The 12042-nt window shown below is 53.6% G+C and overlaps 1 protein-coding gene across 1 annotated transcript; it reads right to left on the bottom strand.

Moving 5' to 3' along the window:
• Positions 1-1311: 1311 nt before the first annotated feature.
• On the bottom strand, positions 1312-9142 carry Defb1 (defensin beta 1). Its single transcript, XM_048330961.1, has 2 exons — positions 9082-9142; positions 1312-1485 (listed from the first exon to the last, which is right to left on the bottom strand). The coding sequence occupies exons 1-2, from the start codon at positions 9140-9142 to the stop codon at positions 1343-1345; spliced, it is 204 nt and encodes a 67-aa protein (XP_048186918.1). The 3' UTR covers positions 1312-1342.
• Between the last annotated feature and the right edge of the window lie 2900 nt (positions 9143-12042).

Genomic DNA, 12042 nt, shown 5'->3' on the forward strand with positions numbered 1-12042 from the left:
GAACCCAGGGCTTCATGCGTGCTAGATAAGCACTCTACCCCTAGGCCACATTCCCAGCCCACAAGATTTATTTTTATAAGATTATTAGTAAATTTCCAATCAATGTCTCATAATTACATATACCTATGGGGTACATTGTAACTTTTTAATGATAAACTCCTTTATTATTTCTGATAAAATTAAACACCACAGAAACTTTGTAGTTTTAAACATCTTGAAGTGTCCAGTTCGGTGGCAGTAGTTATATTATACTGTTATACAAGATGATAACACATTTCTTATTAGTATACATTAATTGTACAAAGGACTTTTCCTGTGGCGTTTCTACACACACATGATGTACTTGGCTCAAATGCATCGCCTCTGCTACTCTTGCCTGCCCCCATCCCACCCTTTGCGAGCAACTTTAGCGATCGTATCTTCATGTGCTCATACCAAGTGCTCTGGTGTGGTCACTTCCCATAACCATCTTCTTTCCCCTTCCTCGGGTCTCCCTTTCACGTGAATGCATTATTATTATTTCTGGATTCTGCCTATGAGCCAAAGCATGTGGTCTTTGCCTTTCTGAGCTTGGCTTCTCTCAGCATGCTAGCCAGTCCTGCCCATTGTCCTGCAGAGTGATGCCTTGCTATGGGTGACGGGAATCTGCCTCGTCCTCCTAACTCTATGCTGCCTTCGTGGCCTCTGGCCCCCACTCCCCTCCCCCGCCCAGTTCTCAGGAAATAAGGCACTCACCCCCAGCCCTTTCTGGAAGTTTCATATCACCCCTGGCGAGACCCACCATCTGAGGTAGCTGCCTGATTTCACAATCCTCCCTCCCTCCGTCCCTCCCTCCCTCCCCCCTCCCTCCCCCCTCCCTCCCTCCCTTCCTCTCTTTCTTCTTCTCTGGGCCCTCCGCACCCGTGATGAAGCCTGTTCTGCTCTGTGGAGGTCTCTGCCTTCTTTCTCTCTTTCCCTGACAGAGGAGACGCACTCAAGCCGTGGCTCCCAGGCTTTGTGGACGGTTCTGGTTCTTGTGTGAATTCTTCAACCCCTTGTCCTGCGTTTTCTCCATCTCTTCTACATTGACACCTAAGATTCACTTTGGCCTAATGAACTTAGGCTCGCAATAACGTTTTGATTTATTTTTGTGAAGGTGAAAGAACAGAAAGTGCCCATCGCCACAGGGTTTTATTGTTGCGAAGATCGTGAGTTCGCGTCCTTCTTGGACGACGTCAGCCAGCCTGTTGCTGCCTGCGGTCTCCCCGGCCCGGCCCGCCCACAAGTTGCGCAGTTCCTTTCCAGCATGGTCTCTGACCACAGCCCCCCCGGTTTCCGGGCCCCCTCCGCCCGGCCTCCCAGTCTATTTGCAGCAGTTGGCCATCTTGTTGTAGCAGCTGCCCTCGACTTTGGTGTTCTTCGGGCATTCGGAATAGAGACAGAAGCCACCGTTCTTCACGCACAGGTAATGGTCAGACCTGTGTCCCAGCCCCGTGAGGCCGGCCCCTGCGTGGACAGGAGAGAAACACGTGAGACCCGCAGCCAGGCTGCCAGACACGGGGACCCTGGTGAAGGCAGGGCGGGCAGCTCCGCAAGCCACGGGAGAAGACCGTGTGGGCTGCTGGTGAATCCCGACTGCGACGGGGCCTGTGGGACTTGCGCTGTGGAGGGAACTCAAGATGTTCCTAACCAGGACTCGCCCCCCCCTCCCCCCTCCCCCCCCGCCACGTGCGTGGAGGCCACGAGGCCCTGAGCCCTGAGCCCTGAGCACAGCCTGAACTCCACTCCCTTCCTGCCGCCAGTTGCACAGGTCTGTCTGATCTGTATCCCGGCCCTCAGTTTCCCCACCGTGTTTCTGCCCAAGCCCATCATGCTTCACGTCAGGCGGAAATCACTGCTGCTCTATCAAGGCTTCTCCAGCCGGAAGCTGTTTTACTACCTGCCCAGGACCACTGAATATCACAATTGGAAGGCACCCTATGCAATAGGGAACAAAATCATACTCGGTGGTGCTCTGGGAAAAGAACACTAAGCATCATTAGTTCACTGCTTTCGTTAATGAAAATTCATTGTACAAAGGCGTTTTATGCTAATATTTCCCTATGTGCATATAATGTAACTTAATCAATCTACTCCGTTAACTCATTCTTAACTCCTCCCTCCTCTCCTTTTTTTCCTGGGGTCCATTAGGCTATTTTCGCATATATGTTTGTATATGTGCCTATTTTTGTGGGTGGGTATACAAAGCATACTTCTGACTTGAGCTATCTGCACCTTCTCTGAGGTCTTACCCTCACTTGTAAATAAACATTACCTCTGCTCCTACTTTTCCTGACTCAAAGTTCTTTATTTGCTGGAGAAAAGAAAGGACTCAAAACTCGCTGATAATATTATAAGCAGAACTTAATAGGAACGGTTCTGGTACAAGCTGTGAAGGAACGTGCGCCGTGTTCACAAGCTCAGTGTTGAACTGTTAGGACTTTGGGGATGGGATGAATACATTTAAGGTCGTAAGATTGGCATAAGACTTTTGGAAGGTAAAGGTGACTATTGAGTTTCAAGGAGATAAACTCGGTGTCAAGTTGACAAGGGTGGACATCTTTCCTACAGAATGCAGGAGAGGAAAAGAGAACGTGAATGTAAAGGGGGGCAATTAGGGGTGCGGAAGAGGAAAGGAGTGGTGTGGAAGGGTGGTAGAGCTGGATGCCGGGGGCTCACGCCTCGAACCCCAGCTACTCAGGAGGCTGAGATCAGAGGATTGTGGCTCGAAGCCAGCCCTGGAAGGAAAGTCTGTGAGACTCCTCTCCAATTAACCACCCAAGAGCTGGAAATGGAGCCGCGACTCCAGTGTTAGAGCACTGGTCGTGGGCAAAAAAAGCTCAGGGAGGGCTGGGAATATGGCTTAGTGCAAGAGTGCTTGCCTCCTACACATGAAGCTCTCGGTTCGATTCCCCAGCACCACATATATGGAAAACGGCCAGAAGTGGCGCTGTGGCTCAAGTGGCAGAGTGCCAGCCTTGAGCAAAAGGAAGCCAGGGACAGTGCTCAGGCCCTGAGTCCAAGGCCCAGGACTGGCCAAAAAAAAAAAAAATAATAATAATAAAATTTAAAAAAGCTCAGGAACAGCACCCAGGCCCTGAGTTCAGCCTCAAGACTGCCACAAATAAATAAATGAGATAGTGAAGGGACAAATATGCCATAAGTAAATATATGACATTGTACAATTCATATATGCTAATTTAAAAAAGTAACCAATTTCTTTTTGTGACAATCTGGGGCTTGAATTCAGGGCCTGGGTACTGTCCCTGAGCTTTTTTTGTTCAAGGCTAGTGTGCTATGACTTCAGCCACAGCTCTACTTCTGGCTTTTTGATAGTTTATTGGAGAGAAGAGTCTCACAAACTTTCCTGCCTGGCTTTGAACCTCAGTTCCTCAGATCTTAGTCTCCTGAGTAGCTAGGATTACTGGTGTGAGTCACCAGCACTGGCTAGAACTAATTTCTTTAATTAATCTCAATTATCTCACACAGGACACAAAACAAATAGTAATGAGCTTAGTGTCAGGTACTTTAGTCACGTTCTGTGTTAAGGACTAAGCCGTGGTGTGACCTTCGGTATGGTGCCCTCTTTCTCTGTGTTCCATCTTCTCAAACTTAAAACTGAGGAGACGAGGCTGTATGGTCTCCTACATTTATGAGTCTGGGCACCTGTCTTTGGGCGAGAGACTGGGTCATTCATAGTTATACTTAGTTCTTCACAAATGCTTTCCTCTCCTTAATGTTAGGCAGCTAAACAGAAGTTCAGAGAGCTTGAATGGGTTAGCCATTGTTCAATTCTCAAACTCGTGTTTTAATGTCAGTAGTTGGTAATAACAATACATAATAAGATCAGAATGAAAAGTTGCATATTTTTATAGGTCAATCTCCTTGATCAAAAGAAAGACCAGAATTCTAAATAAATGTTAGCTAACAGAATAAAACCACGTTCACTTTATTGCTCAAACATTGGACTTAAAATAACATTATATAACCAGTTAAAGCTACAAAAAATAAGAGAGTAAATTGTATCATTTTAATAATGCAGAAAAACATTTGAAAAATTCAACATTGACTCAATCTGGCAATGAATATTTATGAAAAAACTGTGCTCCAATTGATCAGAATTTAAGTTTTTCATGAACAATTGGCAATAAGATCAAGATACTGACTACCAATGCTCCTATTTAAGATTGTATTTGAGGTACTAGCTAGGGAAATAAAAAAACAGATACATAATAACCTCGAGGGCATATGGGTTGTAAGGAAACAAATAATTGTCAGTATTTGCAGACCGTATAATTATATACAGATGAAAGAGGATTAAACAAACCGGTTTGGCATGTTTGCTGTATATGAGATCAATATACAGAAAAGAGAAGGAGTCAATCTTAATAGAAACTGACAGCAAAATGATACTACAAATAAAAGCACCATATTGAAAAGCATGAGGTATAAGATGAAGTATTAGATCTACAAAAACATATGCAGTGTTTCTGTTTGTGGCCATGAAACAGTCTGCAGTAAAGAATATCCAAATAAGTGGAAATGCTTAAGCGTATGATGATTACTTATACACGTTAGTATTGTTCCCAAATTAGCCCTCAACAAATAAAAAGTCCGAAGAGATTCTCTCAGTGGAACTTGAAGCTGACTATGAAAACCTATTTGTCAACTCCCAGGGCTAGAACCACCAAGAGCTGCTTGGAGAGGAAGGCAGAGGACCGGCTGTACCAGATGTGAAGACTAATTACAGAGTTACTGCAGTTAGGGGGTGTGGTGAGGGCAAAGGGCGGGCAGACAGGGCAGAAATGGGACAGGAGGAAAGGCAGAGGGAGAGCCAAGCATGCGTGAAGAACCAGGTGGAGCAGAGCAGTGGAGATAAGTCACTTCTTTTTTTTTTGGCCAGTCCTGGGCCTTGAACTCAGGGCCTGAGCACTGTCCCTGGCTTCTTCCCGCTCAAGGCTAGCACTCTGCCACATGAGCCACAGCGCCGCTTCTGGCCGTTTTCTGTATATGTGGTGCTGGGGAATCGAACCTAGGGCCTCGTGTATCCGAGGCAGGCACTCTTGCCACTAGGCTATATCCCCAGCCCCGAGATAAGTCACTTCTTACTTCTGGGATATTTGGGTGCTCAGAGTAGGGAACAAATGACCTTTCTGTCACACACGTACACACTGAAGACCACTGATAATGTAGAAGTGAAACCAATAAGCTTTCAGTAGGTAATACTGGAAGTTGTCTTTATCACACACTTGTCACTAACTCCAAAAGAAGTGATATGACATAACTACATTAAAATAAAGATTAAAATCACTGAGAAACGTTTCCAGTCACAAGGAGAACAATCAAGGCACGTAACGGAGTACGAAGAGCTACTAGAAAGTAATAAGCAATGAACGATAATTTGATGGACAACATGAACAGTGTTCCACAAAGGACATCCAAGAGACCTGCAGCTGTACAAAAACACCATTTATTAGAGGAATGCAAAACCGAACTGTAATGAGATAGCACTATGATGCAGCATATGGATAAAGTTGAAATGAATCCATATTGCCAAGTGCTGAGAAGACATGGAAGGAGGGTGCTCACGTTCCCTGCTGTGGCAATGTACGTTAGCAAGCACTTCAGCATGGCCCTGCAAGATTAGATCTGTGCAGATTCTGTGACCCAAGCCATAGAAGGAAGGATATGCACTTGTCTTGGCAGAGCTAAACCCAAGCTATGTTATTGAACACACATCATCATGGAGTAAATAAAGGTACAAGAAACGCCAGAAACTACCACGCACGAGCACTGAGCTGTTAGAGAAGGGCTCCCCCAGGACCACAAAGTGCTAGTTCTGTTTTGTTGTCGGTGGTCGGGGTTTGAACTCAGAACCTGTCCCTGAGCTTTTCTTCTCAAGGCTAGCACTCTACCACTTAGAGCCACAGCACCATTTCCAATTTTCTGGTGGTGAATTGGAGATAAGAGTCTCACAGACTTTCCTGCCCAGGCTGGCTTTGAACCGCGATCCTCAGATCTCAGCCTCCTGAGTAGCTAGGATGACAGGCGTGAGCCACCGGTGCCCAGCACAAAGTACTCTTTCTATACTGACATTGTCATCACAGGGTGCTTGCTTCATTGTGATTACTTAAGATGTCTAAGTCTTTTTCCTAAGTATGGTCTTTGCTAAGCTGGACTGAGAAATCTAAGCTACTTCCTATATTATTTGGTGGCCTCCAGAAAAATGAAAACCTACATTGCAGAGAACTTCTCTGTGCCTGGGAAGAAAGGATGAGTTGGTAAGTGGGATTCAAGCATGGCACCAAGGCAGGATCGTGGCCGTTTCTATGCTTGGGGCTAAAAGACTGACTGGTTCAAATGCATTTATTAGGTCAGATACAGCCGCATTGCCTATAACCCCGCCACAGTGCAACTGTCACACCAACTGCTTCTCTAGTCAACTGTGACCATAGGTGGTGGCTGAACGAAAGGCAATGTGAATACGTGGCAGGAAGTGTATGCCAATGGGTTATTACTCAGACCAAGAGAGCGAAGCATGGCTGGCGGAGCGAGCCCAGGGTGGGCTTGGTTTCCCTGGAGTCCGTACACAGCAGGTCTACATGAAGGACGTGAACAATGCTGAGGCCAAGGAGAGATGCCTCTGGGCCTTAGGAAGCATGGCGCGCTCGACTGTGATGACGGCTCGTATGAAGACACAGAGAGGCATCGACGGACGTTACGTATAAGAGCCATGGAAATGAACGTGCTTTTTTTTTTTTTTTTTTTTTTTTTTTTTTGCCAGTCCTGGGCCTTGGACTCAGGGCCTGAGCACTGTCCCTGGCTTATTCTTGCTCAAGGCTAGCACTCTGCCACTTGAGCCACAGCGCCCCTTCTGACATTTTCTATATATGTGGTGCTGGGGAATGGAACCCAGGGCTTCGTGTATACGAGGCGAGCGCTCTACCACTGGGCCACATTCCCAGCCCTGCAATACAGTTTCTCCAGGAGGGTTTTCTAGAGGTTGGGAGAGGAGGCGAGTGAGAGGCTGGGAGGGAATGGGGGCACACCCGGCTTTGCTGGCAGAACTCCGGGTCCTCTAATGGTGCTGCCTCAGGTCCGTCCAGAAGCTAACCTGAAAGACACTAAGATTGCCCTTGCGTGACAGGATCACAGACACGTGTGAAGTTCTGGGAAAAACACCACAAAGGAAAAGTGGAGAATCGCTGACAAAGACCCAGGTTTCTTGTAATAAAAGACCATCAAGATGAGGTGGAATTCGTGGTGAGAGGGCTCTGGGTTTGATAGAAATGGGGCCCATATTGTTCCATCTCCCCCTCCCTCGCACCCCAGATTTTCAAGGCAGATATTGAATTAAAACACACATGGTGCAGAGAGGGAGGAACTTGTAGAACAGCTGGTTTGAGAAGCACTCAGTCTTTGCACACACTTCCTGTCGATGCCACAGCTGCGGCACTGAACTCCCGGCCGCGGGCAGAGACGGAGGCCGACTCACAGGCCAGCACCGCTTTCCACATGGGTAATTCAGCCTAGCCCCCTCTCTGGACCGGGGGGGCGGTGTCAGCGGCTGGTGTCTGTGGAAGACCTGAGAACAAGTGGGTCCTCTGGCTGGGGTAATGCTAAAGGCTGACTTCGCGGAGGGGTGTTAAGTTGGCATGGTTCAATACCAGGATTCAGAAAAGATTGGGGGAGAGGGGGCGAGTATCTGAACCTGTTAGGGCTGGGAATGTGGCCTAGTGGCAGAGTGCTTGTCTGGCATGCATGAAGCCCTGGGTTCGATTCCCCAGCACCACATACATGGAAAACGGCCAAAAGTGGCGCTGTGGCTCAAGTGGCAGAGTGCAGGCCTTGAGCAAAAAGAAGCCAGGGACAGTGCTCAGGCCCTGAGGTCATCAAGCCCCAGGACTGGCAAGTCAGACCTGCAAAACAAATAGCAAAATTCCAAGGCAGATTGTAAATAATAAAAGAAACTCTCTTTGAAGTGAGGTCTCACAGGAAGCCCCTACCCATTCCTAGGAGATGGGTTTAGACTGTCAGAAGGAAATAAATCCCTCCTTCTCAGTGAGAACCCTCTCTCTCCCTCCCTTCTCCCTCTCTGTCTGTCTGTCTGTCTCTCACTCACACACACTCACACACACACACATACACAGAAACAGGAATAGAGTCAGGGAGTGTGTGCTGGGCTAGAAATGTGGCCTAGTGGTAAAGTGCTTGCCTAGCATGCATGAAGCCCTGGGTTCGATTCCTCAGTGCCACATATACAGAAAAAGCCAGAAGTGTCGCTGTGGCTGGAGTGGTAGAGTGCTAGCCTTGAGCAAGAGAAGCTCAGGGACAGTGCTGAGGCCCTGAGTTCAAGCCCCAGGGCTGGCATGCATGTCATTTTCTAGCCATTAGGAAAAGCCGGCGCTGGGGCGGTTCACTAAGTTGATTTGTCTGTCTCTGGAATGGACCATCACCTGCGCAACGAAAACCTCTTTGTGCCCAGGCTTCGGGGGGGAGGAGGGGGTTGAGGTATGGCAGGGTTGAGTTAAGCAGATCTGTAGGGGGAAACGAGGACCCTCGTTCTGCAGACCAGGAACCCCGGGACTCGTTCAGGTCTCATCCAGAGCCAGGATGAGCACTGTGCTTCAGAGTCCTGCCTCCCCCCACCCCAGGAAGCCGTGGCGGGTCTCCCTGGTGCCCTGTTGCCCGGCCCCTCGTCTCTGGAGGGGCGTGCGGAAGTGTGGAAGGGCACATACACACCTGCTGGGTGCAAGCCCTGGCTCCGTGGCCCTGGCGGGCGGTGGTGCCACTGAACCTCGCCTGTCCCAGGCCCCGCCGTGACCCAGGCGGAGGACCTGCTCCCTGAGCAGCAGGTGCAGCTGAGTCCCCACGGCACAGACTACGACGAGGACAAGGCAGGGGGTCCCCTCTCGGGCCTGGGGTCCCGCCCGGCTCCTTCCCCACACTGGGCTGCTGAGCCTTGGCCTCCCTGCCGCCCACCCCGCGGCTCAGCCCTCAGGACCAAGAGGACCTCGGTCCTCCCCTTCCCCCAACTGGGGCCCAGCGGACCCGGAGGCTCACCGGGGGTGATCTGGCCGAGGAGGAAGCAGGCGAGCAGGAGCAGAAGGCAGGGAGACCTCATGGTGACCGCAGGCCGGGCTGGGCGGCGGGCGGCGGGCGGCTGCCTTTATGGAGGGGCGGATTGTGCAACCTCAGAACCCAGCCCGGGGGGTGGAGCCACGGGCTGAAGCTCGAAACCCGCCTGAGTCGTTTGTCCTGAGTGACCCCCGGCAGCGTTTGCGGGGCTCCCTCTCCGAGCCTCCCCCCAGGCTTCACTCCTTTGCCAGCTTGCGGGGGGGGGGTGGCTTCTCAGGGCTCCTGGCTCGTGGGCGCACACGCGGAGGACCCCCTCAGAGGAGGTGTTTCCGGTCCTGCTGGTGCCCATGCACCCGGTTGCTCTGCCTCTGCGCCGAGCTGCCGGCGCGGCTGGGAGTTCTTCCCTGGCCAAGGCCGCTTTCATCTCCTCTGAGCGGGACCGCGGGCTTTGCTTTCCTGCTGAATTGGGGGGCCGGGATTTCCCACCTGCGGCTCCCCAGAGGGCCCCGGCAGAGCCCCCGGGGGCAGCCCGTTCCGGGCATGGGACTGGAAGAAGTCCCCGGGGTTGTTTCTGTCCGCGCCCCGGTGCCGCTCCCTGCAGCGTGGATGGACCGAGGCGCGCGGCGCTTTCCTTCCCGCTCGTTCCTGGGGCGCCGGCAGCGGGGCTGGCGCTGGGAGAGGCTGGCCTTCCCGGGGAGATTCCGCAGGAGATGGCTTTCCCAGGGGCAGCCTGGGACAGAGGCTCAGCTTTCCCCTCCCCCCTGCCCGCGCCCCCCGTGGCGGCACAGGACTGGCTTGCCCCCCCCCCACCCCCCCGGCTGCGGCGGCAGCTTACAAGGCACCAGAACCACCGACTTAATGACAGCCACCAGCAAGAGAATGGCAGCGTTCACCACCACAGCAGTGACATTCCAGGAGCAGTCAGCCGGGGCAGCCCCGGCTGGGGGGGGGGGGGAGGGGAGGGGAGGGGAGGGGGCAGGGCAGAGAGAGAGAGGGAGGGAGGGAGGGAGGGAGGGAGGGAGGGAGGGAGGGAGGGAGGGAGGGAGGGAGGGAGGGAGGGAGGGTGGCGATGTGCCTGTGGGAGGAGATCATGAAGGAGTAAATCACAGACACAGGAGTTACACCCAGGCAGGCAGACAAGACATCAAGCCTCTTTCAGCCTCAGCCGTCGGCTCCCTGGAGCACCTGTCCGGCTCTGGGCGCTGTGGCCGTCTGAGGGCCTCGGCCACGAGGCTGCCTGCGCAGGAGCCGGGGCGAGCCAGGTGAACCCAGCCCCTGGGGGGGGGGGGCTTCCGTCCGCACCACTCTCCAGAGTGGAAGATCCCCCAACTCCCAAGGATGCCACCTTCCGACCCGAGCCTCTGCAGCGGCCGGGGCGAGCGGGGTCAGCAGCCCCAGGGCCTTTGCCCGGCGGTGTCTCACGGGAGGAGGGGAAGGGGCGCGGGAGGAGGCTGAGGAGTGCCACAAGCGGGTTCACCTTGGCCGTCCCGAGAGGTTGCCTGGAGGTCACAGCCGCAGCGGGGGGGCAGTGCCCGGGCCTCGCTCCGCTCTGCCAGCCTCTGGGCCCTGAGGTCCTGCTGCTGAGCCCAGGAGAGGACAGAGGTCACCTTGACCGCAAGGAGACCCGTCATGAGTCCTTTCCTTCACGTCCCCTGTGTGGACAGCACAAGTCCTGCAGGGGGTCAGCACACACACAGGGGGTCAGCACACACACAGGGGTCAGCACACACACAGGGGTCAGCACACACACAGGGGTCAGCACACACAGGGGTCAGCACACACACAGGGGGTCAGCACACACAGGGGGTCAGCACAGGGGGTCAGCACACACACAGGGGGTCAGCACACACACAGGGGTCAGCACACACAGGGGGTCAGCACACACACAGGGGTCAGCACACACACAGGGTCAGCACACACACAGGGGGTCAGCACACACACAGGGGTCAGCACACACACAGGGGGTCAGCACACACACAGGGGGTCAGCACAGGGGGTCAGCACACACACAGGGGGTCAGCACACACACAGGGGTCAGCACACACACAGGGGTCAGCACACACAGGGGTCAGCACAGGGGGTCAGCACACACAGGGGGTCAGCACACACACAGGGGTCAGCACAGGGGGGTGGTCAGCACGCAGGGGGTTGGGGTGCTCCCTGGCTGGAGGGTGCCGGCAGCGCGTGCTGGTGCAAACGGCACTGTCGTCGTCCGCCCTGACTGGAACGCCTGGCTGGGAGCCACAGCACGCGGGCAGCTCGCCCCGCCCGGGGCCGCTCACGTGCCAAGATACCACGCCGGATCCAGCACCAGCGGGGCCGAGTGGAAAGGGGGAGAGGGACCCCCGGAGCACCCCGCCCTTGATGTGCTCAGTGGAAGCTGTCACTGGGCGGTCTAGAGGAGGAGTGGGCAGAGGTGCCTGGCACGTGGGGGGGCGGGCAGTGTGCACCTCCTGTCGGGGGCACTGCTCAGCCTGTTCCAGAAACCAAGCTTCCGTCTCCCCCAAGGGCTTAGTCAGAATCCTCACCCAGCTCCTTCCAGGGCTGCCCCGGCTCTGCGCTGACGTCCCAGGTGTGCGCCCCCTGGCACTCGAATCTGGGACCCGATGCGTCATTCCCTCCGGGCGGTGTGTCACACGCGCACGCAGGGGCGTGCTCACACTGACAGAGACCTTCTCCTCTTCTCCACGCGCATTGCCCAGGCCATCGGCGGAAGCCACAGGTCACCCTCGTCACAGAGCGTCGCTCCTCCGCCCTTCCTCTGCTTGTCCTCCGGGCAGCTGCCTGCCCTAGCGCCCGTGGCCGGGGAGGATTTCTGGGCGAGGCTGAGCGGAAGAGGCGCTCTCTTTAGCCGAGCGGGAGAGGCGCTCTCTTTAGCCGAGCGGGAGAAGCGCTCTCTTTAGCCGAGCGGAAGAGGCGCTCTCTTTAGCCGAGCGGGAGAAGCGC

The sequence above is a fragment of the Perognathus longimembris genome, chromosome 21, assembly GCF_023159225.1.
Source record: "Perognathus longimembris pacificus isolate PPM17 chromosome 21, ASM2315922v1, whole genome shotgun sequence".
Lineage (NCBI taxonomy): Eukaryota > Metazoa > Chordata > Mammalia > Rodentia > Heteromyidae > Perognathus > Perognathus longimembris.